General features: G+C 41.4%; 1 protein-coding gene across 1 annotated transcript in view; it reads right to left on the bottom strand.

Moving 5' to 3' along the window:
* Window positions 1-3,413: 3,413 nt before the first annotated feature.
* The window catches only part of nol10 (nucleolar protein 10), a 37,550-nt gene continuing 20,299 nt past the window's right edge, over window positions 3,414-20,664 (bottom strand). The window contains exons 13-21 of the mRNA XM_007897090.2: window positions 19,058-19,110; window positions 14,779-14,905; window positions 14,288-14,367; window positions 13,590-13,688; window positions 12,323-12,412; window positions 8,430-8,603; window positions 7,399-7,628; window positions 4,660-4,762; window positions 3,414-3,845 (exon numbers count right to left, since the gene is read on the bottom strand). Coding sequence (XP_007895281.1) covers window positions 3,726-3,845; window positions 4,660-4,762; window positions 7,399-7,628; window positions 8,430-8,603; window positions 12,323-12,412; window positions 13,590-13,688; window positions 14,288-14,367; window positions 14,779-14,905; window positions 19,058-19,110 — 1,076 coding nt within the window. The 3' untranslated portion in view covers window positions 3,414-3,725. The remainder of the gene's footprint in view (window positions 3,846-4,659; window positions 4,763-7,398; window positions 7,629-8,429; window positions 8,604-12,322; window positions 12,413-13,589; window positions 13,689-14,287; window positions 14,368-14,778; window positions 14,906-19,057; window positions 19,111-20,664) is intronic.

Genomic DNA, 20,664 nt, shown 5'->3' on the forward strand with positions numbered 1-20,664 from the left:
GAATAATATATGCTAATAAATAACAACTTGCATTTATGTAATGTCCTGCTCTAGCACAACAATTTAGAGCTTCACAATGGCAGGCTTGGATGCCAAGCAGGGAAGAGAGGGAAGTGCCCATAAGAGCAGTGAAATAGGTAGGTTTTAATGAGTGGTTTGACGATAGAGGAGGCAAGGGGGAGGGAAAGAGGCACTCTGTGGTGAGTTCCAGAGGTTAGGGACTGAAGGGTTGGAGGGGGTGGGTAACGCATTAGCAGGACCTTGTTATACAATGAATGTGCAGTGAATGAGCAGGAGTGGGGTCAGAGCAGATTAGAAAGATAAGAGGAGGTGCTAGGGTATGAAAGGATTTATACATGGGGCTTAGGACGTTGAAATTGATCTGTTCGGAGCCTGAAGACGATTGGGGTAATGTGAAGTTTGGTGTTGGTGAGGATTCGATCAGTGGTGGTTTTGTATTAGTTGGACCAATTTATTAGCTGGAGGATTTTTGACCAGGACCCCAGGAGAAACTCATTCTTTTCAAAGAATGAATATAGCAAATCTTCAAAAGATAATACAGCAGTCATAAAATCAAATCAGACTTATAACCAAAAATAAGTGGCGCAGAAGTTGTTTGCATGTAGTTTATGACTGGTAAGATTGGTAGTTTGACACATTGGAGGACCTTAAAACTGTAAAATTTGTTAGTTGAATTTTGGGCCAAGTATTCAGGCATATGCTTTCAAATGAGCAGCCTTATATGTTTTAATCCCATTTACTTTGCTGAGCAGGCTTCCCATAGCAGCACTCCGTGCAGAAAGTTTGAACAGTAGCAGGATTCAAGGTTTATTCGGGTGTCTGGGATTTTGATTTTCCTGATGTAAGCAACACTGCCAATGGTTTTGTTTTGTACAATGAAGAATACATATTCCAACATTTCATGCTCTATCTGTTCCCTCATTGTGTCTGGCTTCTCTTTTGCTATCAGGAAACAAGGCAGCCAAGGACAAAAAAAAGCCTCGGGAGATAATCCTCTTTTCTGGATGAAATACTGCTGTGTTTTTATACACTTTGTCCCCAAAGTCTATGAAAGACAGACACTTCTGAAATTGTTAGCTAAATGTAACAGAATTCGAGAAAGTCCGCTATTTTGTGAGGTGATTAATATGTTATACACAAAAAATGCTGACATTTTGTGTCTTAAGTTTTGGACTAACCTCTCCTCCCTCCCCCCACCAAATAATATCTGGAAAATAGTTTTTCCTCGTCTAGGCAATTTTAGATTCAAAATGCATAAACGTTATTTTGTTATCAGGATGCCAAAAAAATTATTCCAGGCAAGAAAAAACTTTTAATTTTAACTTGTAATCTTAATTTTAAAACATTATCTACCTAAAACAAGGTTAAATCACTGCTCTCACAATGAATAATTTCAGGCCTCTGAACCTCACCATTTATTTTAAGTGAACATTGATTGAGGCCACAAGTTCTTTCTGGCACATATCAGCAACTGAACCTGGAACCTCTGTATTTTGTGTAGCTCAGTACCACTAAATCACTAGAGTGAGTGGCTTTGATTGATTTTAAAAATGGTAACTTGCTTCCAGTACTTTTGGTATTTTAATTTGATCGGTCCAATCAGTGGATTTTTGACATAGATAATTTAAAATCTGCTACAGGTTTATATAGTATTGAGCTAAATAGTCAGGAAGTTACTTATCTCTGTTAGCTGATCTGATTCAGACGTGACTCATAGTGACTTGCTGACGACACTATAATTACGCAGTATCCCTGGATTGGGGAAGGAGAATATCAGATAAAATCCCAGTTTTATCTTACGATCTGACTAATGTGATCAGGAACAATCAGCAAGGATTCATGAAAGATAGATCGTGTCTCACTAATCTAATTAATTTTTTTTAAGAAAAAAAGCATGAATGACAGAATGCAAAAGTATATACCGACTTGCAGAAAGCTTTTAGCAAGGTAGTGTACCAGATAAAAGATTAGTATCAAACTCTAGGCATGGACTGAATGGCGCCCTATGGTGAAATTGTGTTTTTACCACATATAGACTGTGTCTATATGAACATCAATGAGGCAGAGAAGCTGTTCTCGATTCAAAGCAAGTGTTCTTAAAAATGTCTTCCTAAAGAACAACAACAAAATTACATTTGCATAGCGTCTTTCATGTCGGAAGGACGTCCCAAGGCGCTGGACAGATTGAGTTACGGACCCGAGCTGAGGTAGGGTGGGGAAGCAAGGAGTTCGAAAGCACGGTTGAAGAGGAGGGTCTTGAGGTGGGTCTTGAAGGTGGCGAGATGGAGGGACTGTGGGATGGAGTTTCAGAGGGTGGGTGCAGAGTGGCGGAAGGCCCTCCTGCCGATAGTGGGGCGAGCAAGGCGGGGGACGTGAAGCAGGATGGAGCCCGCTTAGCGGAGGGAGCCAACAGGGTGGTCGGGGGTTAGGAGGTCGGAGAGGTAGGAGGGAGCAAGACCTTGGAGGGTTTTGAAGGTGAGGACCAGGATCTTGAACTGTATCCTCTGTGATGGGAAGCCAGTGGAGTGGGAAAGGATGGGGGTGATAGGGTCACGGAGCCTAGTGCGGTAGAGGACACGGGCTGCAGAGTTCTGGATGATCTGCAGCCTGTGGAGGGAGGAGTTGGGGAGGCCGACAAGCAGTGAGTTTGCATAGTCGAGTCTCGATGTACTGAAGGCATGTATGAGGGTTTTGGCGGCCTGCGGTGTGAGACAGTGGCAGAGCCGGACGACGTTGCAGCAAACTTGGAGATCAACATCTCCCAATATTGTCAGAGTCTGACAAATCTACACTTGTGCAATAAGTACAGTGCAATAATTTAAGCTTTCTCAACTATTTCTCTAGGCCCAACTTTCCCAAGGATGCACAAATATGTATGATTCTCTTTTGTAAATGATGTTTAAGAAGTGATCTGATAATAGGTGGTGTAATACCTGTACACAGATACTGACTTTTGTCTAAGACCAAAATACTTAAGGATAAGGGTAAAGCAGGCCAGCGGTAGGGACGTTCCAGGGCGAAGGGATTTGTAGACAATTATGACTAATTCCAGAAAGTATTAGCCAGGCACTTGTTTTGACAGTAATGCTTAAGAATTCTGTGCAATATTTTCATTTGGCAAATGCTGAATTCCATAGCCAACATTCATCAATCATCAAAAGATGCCACACCCTCTTAAAAATGTAATGGGAAACAAAAATCACTTTAAAATACCTGCTACAGCAGAAAGACCATTGTTCCCATTGTGTAATGGCCATGTCATATCAACAGCATACAAGCCCACTTATTTCCTGGTTTCATTGAAGAGATCAGGTTCTTTACAAGTTGCTGCATGTTGGTGGATGGAAGAAAATGCCACTTAAGTAGATTAGAAAGATAAAGACCCAGTTGAACACTGTTATAAAACATTTATTAAAAAAGCATGATACTGAAAATGATAATGCAATATATTACTGTACATGTACAGTAGAGAGCGACAAAATTACAAATCATTCTCAATATCTCACATTCCTCAGTACTTCAAAGTTGTCTTAATCTGCAGCAGCAGGTGGAACAGTTTCCAAAATGGCTGCAGACTTATTATGGGCTTTATTTTGGCTGATTGTGCGTTTACTCACTCGGAACTGCTCAGGTCACCAGCTTCCGCATTATTCAGTATTGTATTATTCCACGAGACAAATAAATTCTCAGGGACCTTCTTTGCTTCAGTGAAATGATTTTCTTTTTGTTGAATTGCCTTGAAGGTGTCCTGCAGAACGTCTAAGCTTTTTTCTCTCTTCGCGATGCAGCTTCTCAGCCTGTTGTTGCTGCTTTTGTTGCTCAGACTGAACAAATAAGAGGCATGACATTACATAATGAAGTATTAAAATTACTAGAAAATAGTTGAGGGGACGGGTGTTCTGAAGGGATGAGATCAGATAGGCCAAAGAGCCTTCTTCATCCAGACCAGTCTTGTGACATGTCACCAATCCGGAAGTATAATTTTTTAATGTAAAAATGTACTAAACACAGCCAAACCCTGTAACGAGGTCTCTTAATTTAAAGTTAATTTAAGTTTTTCAGAGCCATGCAACAGTTGCTGTTACTTTTGATATACTTAAGTTACATTCGGTTCTCAGGGAGTTGGCAGTTTCTTTAAAGCACATTTATTTTTGGTCATTTTATTGCTCAAAATAAATGATCTGTCTTGAGAAGAGAACATCTCTTACTCCACCCCCCTTCAGTTTTGGTACATTTCAGCCACTGTGCCTTTGGTCACCAATCCCCCCTTTCCAGCTCAGCAGCAAACCACATCTCTGGTAAGCACTCTCAGATGCTACTGACTATACAAATGCAAATTTTTATTGTAGTAGTACATTGCACCATAATCAAGCACTTTTAAGGTCAGGTGTAGAATGGACCAGAAGCAAAGTAAAATCCAATCAACTTTTACCCGGTACCCCTACACCCCAAATGACTTTCAATTAGTGTCAAACTTGACCCAGTTTCATGTCATGAACTTACGAGTATTAGGAAATGTGGAATTATATGGTAAATCATACAAATGCTTCCCCTTCTTAGTGAATTGTTAACTTTACCAACAAGGTGACAGAATTATCTTATCTAATTTTTTTTACCCAAACAAATACATTAGCTCACCTTTTTAAGAGTGAATGTCAACTGCTTGCTGCCTATACTGGTGTTAGCAAGATGGAGAGTTCCAGCCTTTTCCTCATGTTTCAAGCGATCTTCAAATGTTGTCCTGTGTAGTTTAACAATAAGGTGATTAGAAATTTGAAGAATTCTGTGGACTTCTGCAAGTCGCAGGAAAGTTATAATTCTATGCCAGCATAACGTTCACCAGTAAAATGTTACGTTGGATAATGATCATAGAATATTTAAATAGTATTCACTTTCTTTATCCCCTTCTTCAGAAGGCAACAAATACCACATACTGCTTTTTAAAATCACATTATAACTCTACAGTGAGAGATGGTGACTCTTGAGCATGTCTGAGTTTGCAGGGATATGGGGAGAGCGGGGAGAGGGATTGAATTGGAAGCTCTTTTCAAAGAGCTGGCACAGACGCAATGGTCCGAATGGACTCCTTCTGTTCTCTATGATTCTATGAAATACATTGAAATGGATCTGAAATGTAATTAATGCAAGTAATGGTACAAGAGCAAAGCTATTTGATATTTAAATATATAGAATCATAGAATGTTACGGCACAGAAGGAGGCCATTCGGCCCATCGAGTCTGTGCCGGCTCTTTGACAGAGCAACTGACTTTTATTAACCCCACTCACCAGCTTTCTCCCCATAATCCTGCAAACCTGTCTTCTCCAGATACCTTTCCAGTTCTCTCTTAAAAGCTGTTATCGAATCGGACTTCACTACCCTTTTGGGCAGATCATTCCAAATTCGAACAACTCGCTGAGTGAAAACATTTCTTCTAATCTCCCCTCTGCTTCTTTTGGTAGATATCTTAAGACTGACCACGAGTCACAGACACATCTACCAGCGGAAACAGCTTTTCCCTATCTAGTCTGTCGAAACCTTTCATGATCTTGAAGACCTCTATCAGGTCCCCGCGTAACCTTCTCTGCTCTAATGGGAAAAGTCCTAACTTTTCCAGCCTGTCCTCATAGCTAAGGTTCCCCATTCCTGGTAACATTCTCATGAATCTCCTCTGCACCCTTTCCAGTGCCTTAATATCCTTCCTGAGGTAAGGTGCCCAGAACTGGACTCAGTACTCCAGCTGAGGCCTAACCAGTGTTTTGTACAGATTAAGCATAACTTCCCTACTCTTATACTCTATGTCCCTACTAATGAAGCTCCGTACACCAAATGCCCTTTTTACTGCCCTATCTACCTGCTCTGCCACCTTCAATGAATCGCTTACTTGAATGCCCAGATCTCTCTGTACGTTCACCCCCCTTAAGATTGAGCTACCAAGTCTATATTGCCTCCTATCATTTTTCCTACCTAAGTGTATCACCTCGCACTTATCTACATTGAAATCCATCTGCCACATGTCAGCCCATTCCGCCATTCTGTGTATGTCTGCCTGTAGTCCGTCACAATCTTCTATTAAATAGTGCTCCCTATGCCCAAGTCCAGATCATTAATATATATTAGAAAGAGCAGTGGTCCCAATACCGATCCCTGGGGGACACCGCTGCACACCTCCTTCCATTGCGAGAAACACCCATTAACCACCACCCTCTGCATTCTGTCACTCAGCCAGTTCCTAATCCAAACGGCTACTGTCCCCTTAATACCGTGGGCCTCCAGCTTTTGTATTAACCTCTTATGCGGTACTGTGTCAAAAGCCTTTTTAAAATCCATGTAAATAATGTCCACCGCATTTCCCTCATCAACCCTCGCAGTCACCTCTTCAAAATATCCTATTAGATTTGTTAGGCAAGATTTGCCTTTAACAAATCCATGTTGGCTGTCTCTAATGACCTCATGTTCCTCTAAGTAGAGATTTATTCTGTCCCAGATTATGGTCTCCAGTAGCTTTCCTAGTATCGAAGTTAGGCTGACTGGCCTGTAATTTCCGGGTTTGTCTTTCTGCCCCTTTTTGTAGAGTGGGGTAACATTAGCCACTCTACAGTCTCTTGGCACCACTCCTGTGTCCAATGACGACTAAAATATAATGGCCAAAGCCTCCGCTATTTGAACCCGTATCTCCCACAGCAACCTTGGGTGAAACCCATCTGGTCCTGGTGACTTATCAATTTTGAGCCCAGTCAATCTTTTCAGAACTTCCTCTCTGTCTATAGTAATCTGATCTATGTCCTCTACCCTGTCATCCAATACTGTGGCATTTGGGGCATCCGTTTCCGTTGTGAAGACAGATGCAAAGTACTCGTTTAGTACATCAGCCATGCCCTCTGCCTCCACAAAGACGATACTTAAATGTGTTTAAATTTACATTTAAATATTTATGTAGGAACCTGGTTGTTAGTCGATTGGTGGATTGCTTTCCAGGGGTAATCATTTCTCAAAAAAAACTATTGGACACTCAATCCACGACTGCGTGTGGGACCCCCTCTCTGTGCAATTGGCTGCCACGTTTCACCCACAAAATACACAGTCAATCCACTTTACAGTATATTCTGTGAAGCGCTTTGAGACGTTTCAATGACATAAGGCCCTATATCAAATGCAAGGATTACTATTATTATTAAATTGTGGCCAATGGGAACAAAAAAAGTCTTAAAGGTCCCACACTGCTAAACGCTCAGCAGAATCATGTGGCAGAAAAGGTCTCGTCACAGGTGACTGTTCAATCAAGAAAGAAAAATATTTGTTATATATTAATACTGTAATTAAAATAATTTTTTGTACATTTATTATCAGAAAGTTTAAAAAAAAAGGCAACACTCACTTCAGCAGCTTCTGTTTTTGAACCGTGTCTTTAAAGCTTCTGAATTCTTCTCCGGCTTTGATCTCAAAGAATTTAGGTTGCAAACGAGTTTGTTTGTCAAGCTCACTTCGCTCCTGGCGCTTCAGTTTTTGTTCGTGGCGTAAGAGTTTATGCTGTCTTTGTACCTCTTCAACCCAGCCTCGATCATCATCAGAGCTCTCCTCATCACTGGGTTTTCCTTCTAGCTCCTCCTGAACACCAATCATTATTGCAGCATTAGACAGACATACTTAGATACAAATTATAAAAAAAACATTATATATAACATATATATTATAGATAGAGCAGTATATTCAAACTGTATGTGAATCATTCTACAGTTCCAAAGAGAGATTGGACAATTGGTAGTGGAAGAAAGGAGAATAAAAATATTTATTCCAATGACTGGCTTAATTTTTGCAGCACAGTCCCATGCTCACAATGATGCCATTTAATTAAAAGAACCTAGAAGGAAAAATGCAACCTAAAAAAGGAATAAGGGAATGAGAAACTGGGTATATTTTACATAAACAAAATAAATCACTTCATCATTCAAAACCAGCAGCAACCTATGTTTAATGATATGCAAACCCTTACCGGCAACATATTCCACACGATTATTATACATTTGGACCGTGCAGGATGCCTCAAAGGGCATTTTGCATAGGAGCTAACACCAGCTTGAATTGCTGTATTAGATTGATGAGAATTTTATACCACAAAAGCAGGCTCCATTGGAGGCAGTAAGCAATTAGTCTTGCAACCAAGGAATGCGGTGCATTTCATGCTTACATAGAGAAATTTACACAGAATGTACAGCACAGAAACAGGCCATTCATTTTGTACCACCATGCAAAATCAGCTCCCAGTATCATACTGAAGATCGCAATATAATTTTCAAATTCTAAATATTATTGAAGCTACAGATTAAACATCTACACACATAATCTTACTTTTACTGTTTGTTTAGAAGCTTTATAGCTAAAAACATGACTGTTATTACAAGAAGTTACCTGTTCAGCCTCTGGGTCCTCCTGTAACTGCTTTAATTTCTTCTTCCTCTTTTCTGAGGCTTTGGACACGATTGGATTTATGAGCCGGAATTCCTCACTGGCTTCATCCACTTGGAAGTCTGGGTTTTCAAACATGACCTTGAACCGCTCATCTCGGAGAATGTTGGGTAGATTCTGGCAAACAACATGATTTATACTTCGTCATGGCATTTACAAACATCACTTTTTACAAACAAGTTGGACCCTTTTCCACTGTTCTTTAGCATCGTCCCCCTCCCCTTCTCCAACCACCAACACTGTCCTCAGTCAATACCTCTCTTGAACTGTTGTTCAAAGACTTTTGAAAGTTCACTCACTTCTGTGATTTTCATTTCCCTTACCAAGAGGTGATCCTTTCGACCCTTCACAGAAGTTAATATCAAGATTATTTGGGGCAGTCATGGAGACAAACTTGAAGTTAGTGTTATATTGTGTTAAGATATATAGCATTTAAAATAGAATTGGTTAACTGAAACAGTTATGATTACAATTAATCTAGAAAGGTTTAGGGATTATTGGGAAATGAATACAAGTGCTTCTTCTTCTTAGTGGTGATTTGGGGGATATCACTGGAAAATAACAGACCAGTGTGTGGCTGCAGTAAAACAGGCTAACAAGATACTGGGGTCCAAGAGCACATCAACATAACTTTTAAACTTGTTTGCTTAAAGTCAACTTCTCCACACATCCACACTACTACTACTGCATGCAATTGACATAGCCATCAAGGATATCTTTGCTTTTGAGTGTATGTAGTCTAAGACATAGAAAAATACCAGGCCTTGGGAATCTAAATTAGAGGTTAGACTTGGTCTTGCTGAAAAAAGAAAACTGAGGCGACCCAATCAAAGCTTTCAGAATTATTAAAAGGATTAATAGTTGATTGAATCAAATTGTTCACATGAATGGAGGGTTCAAAAACTAGGAGTTCTAGGAGGGGTGGGGGGGGTTTAGACAAAATATTTTCAAGCGCAGGATTGTAGAATTGAAAAGCATTAACCAGGAAATTAGCAGCATACAAAGCGGTGAAGCTGAAAAAAATGCCTTGGAATGTACAATGCAACTCCACAGATCCAGATTTATATCACAATGTCCTATAAGAACATAGGTCTGATCCGAGATTATCTAGAAGGTTAGTGTGATTCATATAGGGTTCCCTGCATAACTCACTTTGCATTCCAAACCAGGTTTGAGGCATCATTAAAAGTAAGGGTGAGGCACCATTCATGCTGCAATATTCCAAATCATGCACAAATGTGTGTGTATAAGTGTTTACAGATACAAACATTAATGATTTTTAAGCGCTTCAAACAGTAACTCCTATATTTAAACTAGCACAAATCAATTAGTGATTTATTATCAGGTGAGAATGAAAAAGGACTCATTCAGATTAATGCAGGTCAACTAAAAAAGAATAATCACCTAGACTGACGTGGACAATGAACATAAATTTACCAATCTTGCATAACGATTGATATGGGAGAGTATCTTTGACATCAAAAGGATGACTCAGCAGATGATCGTAACAACTAAACAATTTCTCAATCTTTAGCAGTGCTTATCTCGTCTCTTTTACATCTTACTGTAAGCACACAAATCATTGTTCAACTTTTTCTTACAAATATTTGTTGATTATTGAACTAGATGGTTTGAACTAGTGTCAGAAATGTACAAAAGTACTTCATTCGCCTAACAAGAAATATAAAAAGCAGATGTTTTCCATGTAACATCAGAGGCATGAAATTAAAAAGCAGGGCAAAACCAAAAATGTAAGGGAAAACTTGACCTTCAGAGTGCCAGTTTACTACAGCGCAGTTTCTGCTTACACACTAACAATGAAAGACCACAAGTTCACACAAGTAAAATAATCTATTTAAGAACATTGTTGACGTCAAACCAGGTGATTTCCGGTGCACGACAGTTTGTAGAAGGGAAAAGAGCAAAAACAAATAGTTCAGTAAAAATGCCATTTCAATGCCCACCAGCTATCCATGTATGTAGGCTGAAGTGTACTTGGGGCTGCATGATTCTGGGGGCGGGGGGGACGGGGAAGAGAGAGAGAAGAATGGAGTTGTGTGTGAGATTGCTAAACCCACAATACTTGCTCAATAACAGTGTGAGGCAGATATAATGTGGGGTAGAAACAGGGAGACTTAGAAATAAAAAACAAGATTGCATTTATAGAGCGCCTTTCACGTCGGGAGGACGTCCCAAGGCGCTGGACAGTTGGGTCGGGACCCGAGCAGGGGGGAGATGGTCAGGGTGAGGGGAGGGAGCGAGGAGGGGGTAGAGAGTCGAGAGGGGAGCTGAAGGCACGGTTGAAGAGAAAGGTCTTGAGACCGGCCTTGAAGGAGGAAAGGGAGGAGGCGGCGAAGGCACTGGGGGATGGAGTTCCAGAGCCTAGGGGCTGAGAGGCTGAAAGCCCGGCCACCGATGGTAAGGCGGTTAGGGCGGGGCATGTGGAGCAGACCGGAGCCAGAGGAACGGAGGGTACGGGCAGGGGGATACTAGGTCGGAGAGTGCAAGGCCGTGAATGTAGGTGAGGATGAGGATCTTGAATTCGATCCTCTGGGGATGGGGAGCCAGTGGAGGCGAGCGAGGGTGGGAGTGATGTGGTCCGAAGCCTGGTGCGGGACAGTACACGAGCTGCAGAGTTCTGAATGACCTGCAGCTTGTGGAGGGAGGTGCCGGGAAGGCCGGCGAGGAGAGAGTTCCCATAGTCCAGCCTTGAGGTGATAAAGGCGTGGACCAGTGTTTCAGCAGCGTGAGGGGTGAGGTAGTGCCGTAGTCTGGCGATGTTCCGGAAGTGGTGGATGACGGTGCCAGTTGTGGCGCAGATGTGGGGAAGAAAGGACAGCTCAGGGTCGAACAGAACCCTGAGGTTCCTGACTGGCTCTGAGAGGTGGAGAGTGCAGCCTTGGATGCTGATGCTGTCAGCGCCTGAGGTGCGGAGGCGCTGACGTGAGCCAATCAGGAGGGCCTCAGTTTTGCGCACGTTGAGCTGAAGAAAGTTGTCTCTCGTCCAGGACTCGATGTCAGACAGGCAGACTGTCAGGACATCGGTGGTCGTGGAGTTGAGGCTTCTGAAAAAAGATACTGCGGGGGGGGGGGGGGGGGGGAAAGAGAGAAAGTGACAAGCGGAAAGAGAAAAAAAAGAAAAAGGGGAAGAGGCAGGGAGAAGGTGGAAGAGGGAAAGAAAGACAAGAGGAAAGAGAAATTGAGGAGTAGAGATACAGAGGTGAAGAAAGAGTAAGAGTGCCAGAGAGAAAGACAAAGACTGGGAGGGGAAGAGAGAAAGAGATGAGATGGGAAGAGAAGACGGAGGACAAAAAGAGAAAGTTTGAAACACAAGAGTAGCAAATGCTGTGATGGGGGAGTGGGAGAGAAGGTTGGCACAGTGGGGTACTATAGTGACTGAATAATTACTGATAGAAGAAATCTTCTCAGAATTGTAGCCAATTTGTATTTTGCATGCCACTGATTATCCTCACCATGCGACTGGTCAGTTAGTGTGAATAATAGCCTCTACTATTGCAAAATAAAATGTTTTAAGAGGGACAGAATTTAAAGAATATATTTTATCTTTAGGTCTCTGCTATGAATTGGATTTCTTGGCTACATGTTCAATGAGATCACTTATGTGGAAGTAAAGTACCAAAATGCACAACTACAAATTACCAGTTTCTATATTATTCACACATTCAGATTACGCATCATTTTAATCAGCATCATACTTCTCACTGCGACATCAGGTACTGAGACTTCTCATAATTTTTAATATAGTAGTTGCACAAGAAAATAGATCAATATAAATTAACAAAAGTTCACAATATATTAATTACTTAATGACCTACCTTGCCCTTCTTTTTTCGCAGTAATTGGTCTTCTGCCTCCTCCTCTTCAATAAACTTCATTGCCAGCTCTTTGTTTACTTTTGGAAGTTTCTGTTGATAGAATTTTGAATGAATGTTATTGATATATAAAAAAAACTATCTATCTGCCTCTTCCCTTGACCAATACTAATCTTACTAATTGCCTGCCAGACATGCATTTGTTAATTAATATCTAATTCAGCACACATTAAAGATTGAGTTTACACTTTATTAATCCTTATGTCTCAATTAGATATTAAGCAGTGTCTACCAACTGGACAAGAATGAAGTCCTTATGTTTTACACTGACCAACAGAAGTCACTGTTGCTTTCTGTCATGGATTATACAAGTGGTCTTGGTAAAGATCTCTTCCCTAAATCATGGCCAAACCATTATAATTCACATTTTACTCACATGGTCATGAGTTTACAGCCATAATAAAACAATGCTTTATTCAAGTTGTATCAGTGGCCATTTGATTCTGGACTAAGGAGAATTGACTCACTTGTAAACTCCATTTGGGTTTCTTGTCAAATAGAATCAGAATTTTTTTTAAAATCCTGTAGTTCAGTGGTTAGAGCACTCGCTTTGCAAGCAAGAGACCTGGGTTCAATTCCAGGCAGAGCGAAACCTTGGGCAAGTTTCCTTACTCCACACAGAGCCTAATAATAATCCCTCCAAAACCAAAAACAATAATTAAATTGGTCATTTTCAAACTACGACTGTTTGTGGGACATTGCTGTGCGCAATTGGCTGCCGCGTTCGCCCAGTTTGTTCTGTGAAGCGCTTTGGGACGTCCTCCCGACGTGAAAAGCGCTATATCAAATGCAAGGATTATTATTATTATATTTGGGAAATCAAGAGCAGAATGTGAAATCAAATTAATCCAGCCCAGTAATCATCTATAAAAGTGTATAACTCTTTTGTAAAGCAGGTTTACAGTGTTTCACAAGAGTAAACCACTAGGTTCAGTGTGAAACAATTCTTTAGCAACTAAATTATTTGAGGGTTATAGTCTTTAAAAAATAATAAAACTTCACAAAACAGCATTAAACTGTAAATTGGTGCTAATTTTAACTTTCTATAAATCAACAAAATTTACTCAGTATCACAGACGCACACATTTCTTACTGAACAAACTAAATCAATTTACTTTTCACAGAATATTAATTGTCTGTTTTACTAAAATCTATTTATTCTTGTAGAAAAAAATGTCCTCTTAACACTTAACAATGTCCTCAGTCTTACCTTCACTTGGACTCTTTGAGCACGTGTCTCCTCTATCTTTTGCCTGATCTTGTCTCTTCGGTACTCTTCATAGGCAAATGGATTTGCCATGGCTTTTACCTTTCAATTTCACAACAAACAATGATTAGTGACCATCTGTAGTCAAGAAAATAAAACTAATTAAGGAGCAGAAAAACAACCCAAGGTATTAGATATTGATGAGTTCTTCCAAGATTGTTTTATTCATCTTGGGATCTAGGCAGGCCAACATTTTTTGGCATTTCTAGCTCCGTCACAAAACCCAGCTTCAAAGGCGCTACATAAATACAAGTTATTGTTGTCCATGGAAATATGGGCATGGAATTTTTGTAAATTAGAAAGATTGAAATCTCAATTCTGTACATTCCTTATCCCATATTCTTTTCCAGCACTACATCACAGCCTGCACTCTCCACTCTTGACAAATTGGCTGCCGGTGTCTTACTTCCCTTCTCAACCATCACTTTCCCATAGTACCTCTCTCCCGCTTTTTAAAAAAATCTTAAAAACATCCCTTCAGCACATCTAAATTCATTCCACTTCTTACTCAGTATGCACTCCCGTCATTGCTAAGTATTTGAGATATTCTTTTACATGAATGCCACTGTATAAATATAGGCTGTTGAATTCTAACATCATTCTGGGCATCAAAATAGCTTGTTTCAAATAAACGTACAAACCTTGTGATACAGTTGAATATCCATAAAGAATCCATGCATATAGGCTCGAAGCAGTGAAGAGCCAATAAGATGAGCAAGACCTGTAGTAAAAAGACACAGATCATAGGAAATCACAAAATTATTGTGCAGCATAGTGAGGGGAAACGATAAATGCATCAATGAGAAAATATGCCTGAGGGGAAACGATAAATGCATCAAAGAGAGAATATGCCTGGGCTGGGAAGTATTGTTTTCTGGTGTAATTGTGCTGTACAATAGAATTTATAACAAGGTTTACCAAAGAGAATTGAAAAGTTTGGGAAAATAATCTGATTTCTCCTGCCTGGGTTATCCGAGAGCCATTGAATCTAATTGTTCTTACTTGAGAAGCTAACTTACCATAGATCAAATGGAATCTGCCATTTTATATAAAAACAAACTTGGCCCTTTATGTAACTGGCTTCATAAATGAACTAAGTCTCAAATCTAAAAATCAAGCCTTAAATACTTACCCAGATTTTCTAAATCCTTTCTCGTGACAAACTTATAATCATCAAAGACTGTGGTCTCTGGATTTTCTTCCAGTTCTTCTGTTAAATTATCCAAGAATGAACACCAGCGAGGAGCAGGGCCCAAAGCCTATGATTTAATTTAAAAACTATAGTAAGCTTCCTCCTACAATAAACATTTTCTCCTAGCAAAACAGATAAAAAGATAATACAGTGGGTGTCAGTTAAATGCTGCTGTAGTTATAGGGCAATTAGGGCATACTTAGCAAAAACATTTCTCCCAGTGTGAAAGGTGTCAAACAAGTGTAAATTTGTATTGTAAAATGTGCAGACAGACAGCTGGTTCATTTCAAATCACAATGTTATGTTTTAAAACTCACCATTGCTTTTAAGAGCAATAAAGCAACAAGTGCAATAACTTTTGAAGCAAGCATTGTGATTCAGTGTGCAAATCTGTACCGATGGAGATGTTATCATTATGCGATCAGTCAGTGACATCGGAATGCAGAAGCATTGCTGATCATGCTCATTACAAGATGGGTTTGCATTTTACAGATCTCAACTAGAGACTTATAATGGGGCTCTCCTACAGTAACTTACTCAAAAAAACACTCTCACTGAACCACAATGACCTTCCACTTTGATATGTGAATTACTGTCTAAGAATATGCCAATCTCCTCTCTTTGAATGGTATCAACCAGAAGGGTAGTAAGTAAAGAGCTTTAAAAGTACAATGGAAACCGCTTAAACCGGACGTCAAGTAAATTGGATAAAACGCCCAGCCCTGATTTACTTTGTATTTTCAGCNTTTTTTAAATATGTTGGCTAATTCGGGCAAAACAAAATTCCATGCTGGTCACCGCTGGGGACACTCACTCTGTCTCACGCAGCTCCATTCAGCCATGAGCGGCTCTGGGATGGGAGGAGTCAAATTTTGATGGATTGACATTGGACTCCAGTCAATCACAAGTGGCTCTGGGCTGTCAATCAGTGAGGGGCAGAGGAATGGAGAAGAAACAAAGTGGGGAATGCGGGGAAAAAGTCAACTCACAATTGACAAGCCTGGAGTCAATTATGAATGGAAAGGGTCCTCCAGGCTGTCAATCACCTCAGAGCCGCCACTCATTGGTTCCCTTCCTATCAAATGGGAACGGCAAATGGAGGGAGGATATGCCGCTGCCGCTTTGCTGGGCGGGAAGCACTTTGGTTAAACCCAGACGCCGCTCAAGCTGGACAAAACGGCTGGCCCCAACGTGTCAGCCTTAAATGGCTTCCACTGTACTTTCTTAAAACCCTGCCTTCCCCCAACTCTGCAACATCACCCGGCTCCGCCACTGCCTCACACCGCAGGCTGCTGAAACCCTCATACACGCCTTCATTACACCGAGGCTCGACTATGCAAACTCACTGCTTGTCGGCCTCCCCAACTCCTCCCTCCACAGGCTGCAGATCATCCAGAACTCTGTAGCCCATGTCCTCTCCCGCACTAGGCTCCGCGACCCCATCACCTCTATCATTGCCCAACTCCACTGGCTTCCCATCACACAGAGGATAAATGAGGGACCATTTCCATTAATGAGGCATCATTACCACCGCCTTGGTAAACACTTGCCACACATTCTCTGGCTGGGAGATGTTGATCTCTCAGTGTGCTCCAGCAAGGATATTTTGTAATTGCTGGCCTGTCAATACTTTCCCAGGAAATCAGGGGAAAGCTTGGTAGCCAGAAAAATCAAGTTGCAACTTTCAAGCAATTGCACTTCTGCAAGTACTGTATGTACAATAGCACATACTGTTTTAGTACAACATAGGAACAGGAGTAAGCCATTCGGCCCATCGAGACTGTCCCACCACTTTCCGGGATTAGAGCCAATCCGCAACTCAATTTCACCTCCATACCCCGATACCCCTGTATATGAAGCTTTTGAAATTCTTCAATTGTCTCTGCTTCCACTGCACTCTGGGGGACTGAATGATATTTGATAAATAACATTGCAATAGCCTTTTTGATTACCTTCTGCACCTGTGGGCTACGTTTTAAAGATTTATGAACCTGAACACCTAGATGCCTTTGTTCATTAACCAGCTAAGTGTTTCTTCATCAAGAATGTAGTCTAACTCAACACTCTTAAAAGAACATAAGAATTTGCTAGGTGAAAGACTAAGGTCCACCAAAACAACAACAACAAAATTACATGTGTATAGTGCCTTTCACTCCAGGAGGACGTCCCAAGGTGCTGGACAGACAGAGTTATGGTCACAAGCTGGGGGTCGGGGCGGGTGGAGAGCAGAGGGAGAAGCAGGGAGATCGAAAGCATGGTCGAAGAGGAGGGTCTTGAAGGTGACGAGGGAGGGGGCGAGACGGAGGGACTGCGGGATGGAGTTCCAGAGGGTGGGTGCAGCGCGGCGGAAGGCCCGCCTGCTGACAGTGGGGCGAGCAAGGCGGGGGATGTGAAGCAGGCTGGAGCCCGCTGAGCGGAGGGAGCGAACGGGGTGATAGTGGGTTAGGAGATTGGAGAGGTTGGGGGGAGCAACACCATGGAGGGCTTTGAAGGTGAGGACCAGGATCTTGAACTGTATCCTCTGTATGATGGGAAGCCAGTAGAGTTGGGCAAGGATGGGGTGATAGGGTTGTAGAGCCTAATGCAGGAGAGGACACGGGCTGCAGAGTTCTGGATGAGCTGCAGCCTGTGGAGGGAGGAGTTGGGGAGGCCGACAAGCAGTGAGTTTGCATAGTCGAGCCTCGATGTAATGAAAGCAAATACGAGGGTTTCAGCAGCCTGGGGTGTGAGACAGTGTCGGAGCCGGGCGATGTTGCGGAGGTGGGGGAAGGCAGATCGGGTTATGACGCAGATCTGGGATAGAAAGGATAGTCGAGGGTCAAACAAGACCCCAAGGTTCGGGACTGGCTTAGCAAGGTGGGGTTTGCAACCACAGATGGTGATGCTGTCAGCGCCTGAGGTGAGGAGGCGCTGACAGGAGCCAATCAGGAGGGCCTCCGTCTTGTTGACGTTCAGCTGAAGAAAATTAGCTCTCATCCAGGACTTGATGTCTGACAGACATTCTGTCAGCACAGCAGTGGTCCTGGAGTCAAGAGTGGAGGCAGAGAGGTAGAGTTGGGTGTCATCAGCATACACGTGAAAGTTGACCCCATGTCTGCGGATGATGTCACCAAGAGGGAGCATATAGATATTGAAGAGGAGGGGACCAAGGACAGAGCCCAGAGGAATGCTGCACGTGACGGTCCGGGGGCTAGAGGAGAAGCTGTTTGAGGAGATGAAGTACAGGTGGTGCGAGAGATACAATCTGAACCAGTCAAGGACAGTGCCGAGGAGGTTGAGGTGAGAGGAGAGGCGGTGGATGAGGACAGAATGCCATTTGTCACTTTGACCAGGGCGGTTTCTGTGCTGTGGGCGGCACCAAAATCCGATTGGAGGGGTTCGAGAAGGGAGCGGCGGGAGAGGAAGGAGCGAAGCTAAGAAGCAACAACTCGTCCCAGGACCTTGGAGAGGAAGGGGAGCTTGGAGATGGGGCAGTAGTTAGGGAGTAGGGAAGGGTCCAGGGAGGTTTTTTTTAAAAAAAAGAATAGGAATGATGACAGCGGTTTTTAATGGGCCGGGAACAGTATCAGAGGTCAGGGAGAGGTTGACGATGTCAGTGAGTAGAGGGGCAAGGAGGTGGAGCTGGGAGGTAAGGATAGGGATGGGGTCGAGGGAGTGGTTGGTGGGTTTCATACGAGTTACGGTGATGATGAGAGAGGAGGGGAAGAGAGTTTCAAAGGTTCGGTTCGCCTAGTTCGTCTTCCACCATCCTGGCAGTCGCTTGACGTGTCGTGTCCCAAACTATATACTGTATTCTGAGATATTACTTTCTAGCATTTTTAGTTTTAATATCAATCACCTTGCACTTTGCCACATAAGTAGTAATTTCTACGTTATTGGTTAGGTCTTGAACTCAGTCTGGCAAAGCAGCCTCATGTTACCTGAGAACCAGTTCTATGTGACTCAGTTGAGACCATGTATTTAGACAAAGCAAGCTAAAAACAATTGATTAGCTGGAGAAAGTCTACTGTTGAAATTAGAATCAAAACAAGCAATTTTATTAAAAGAGAAAGAGGCTGATTAACTTGTTGTGAATTTAGTTCTCTATTCTAGTGATAGTAATGAAGCATATTCAAAGTAAGTAATTTGAAGACAATGTTCTAAACCATTTGTTGCACTCTAAAATAATGCAAGTGCCTATCTGAAACTACTAAAATTAATTACCAGCCTTTATACTTACTGGAATGTAGAATGTGGTCATTTTGGGTGATTCATTAGCCAGGAAAAACATTCCTGGAGAAAAAGTAGGAATACAACATGAAATATTAAAGCAAGCTATTACACACAAATCAAATTTTTAATGGATACACAAATCAGCCTGTTTTTCTACAGCTAAAACAAATAAGCTTATGCACTTGTGCATTTGGTATTTCCATACCACCCATCTCCCAAATCTGCAATACTCTGCAGTGCCTTGGGATGTCCTTTCGACTTAAAACCTCTTTGGTTGGCGAACAAAATAAATCTTTCTTGATTGAATAGTTCTGGATTATGGTATTTTTGTTATTTGTATGATATTTTGTTGGACACCACTACGCTATATAAATGAAATGTGGTGTTGTACTTTTTGTAGGGTAGTTCAGACAAATTCCCCTGCAGGTTCTTCCATGAACCAGAAAGGTGGGTTTCTGTGGCAAGGTAAAAAAGATTCTCTCCACCCCGGCCCCTTTCCTTCACAGTGGAACTCAGCCATTACAAATTTCTTTCAAAATAGCATTCTGACTCACCAATTCCATGGAAAAAGCTGTATTTTTCTCCCCCATTAAAACATTCCAAATTTTGATTTTTTTTGTTTAAAACTCTCTCAGCTTTAATTATATTTTTATAAGCTAAAAAGCATTTTCATGCCTACTTCTGAATGCCACCAAATTAAACCCAGTTCTACATAATAAAAATACACACAGATAGCATAAATTCAGATGAATAAAGCCTTTTGGCCCAGTTGATCTAATCTTTCTAGAATAGACACCCTACCCTCTTATTATAGCATTGAATCCTGGCCTCAACCAAGCTTCCTGGTAACCTGTTTCAGGCATTAATTACCCTCATAAATGGAAACACTTGATAATTGGGGCCCTATTTAGATGCAATGACCTTTGATATGTGGAGCAAGTAAACGGCATGCTTACAATTTTAAATTTGATGTTGGCAATTTGTTTCATTATTTTATGAAACAGAAATCTTTCAGTAAAATAAACAGGTCATTATTTTGACTACAACGTAACATGAATCAATTTACTTGTTCAGCAATTTGAAGTCTGAAAGCAACTGAAGGTTGAATTTTTATTTAATTGCTTTTGCCTTACTCTCATTCAGGTACTGGAATCTAAAAACATTTTTGTGGAAAAAAATATATCCACTGAGAATTATTAAATTCAATGGTTGCCCCTTCTTTAAGATGGATGCTACAATTCACCTTAAGAGCCAAAATTATCGTCTTGACTGAGATCAGCTGAGTATAAACTTAGCTGGTTAGAAAGTTGGCTGCACATACATACATTTCTTGCTGATGATAATAGTTTTGTAGTTTGAATCAAGTTCTACTATTATAAATCATGTGCCAACTGCTTTCAGTTTCCTGTATTCTGCAGACCTAGCACTGATTAAAGAGTGTATTGCTCTGTAGTGCTGCTTTTGTTGAAACATAGGTAATTAGTTTTAGGTAATAATACCTCAGTGAGCCATAGGGAGCTTTCTCAAAGACTTAACTCTTACTTACTAAATCACCAAACCAAATGTACATTTCCACGAGGGGCAAATGTTTTCAAATGAATGCATTTTGCCTCG

This window comes from Callorhinchus milii, unplaced genomic scaffold (genome assembly GCF_018977255.1).
Source record: "Callorhinchus milii isolate IMCB2004 unplaced genomic scaffold, IMCB_Cmil_1.0 Scaffold3, whole genome shotgun sequence".
NCBI classification, from domain to species: domain Eukaryota; kingdom Metazoa; phylum Chordata; class Chondrichthyes; order Chimaeriformes; family Callorhinchidae; genus Callorhinchus; species Callorhinchus milii.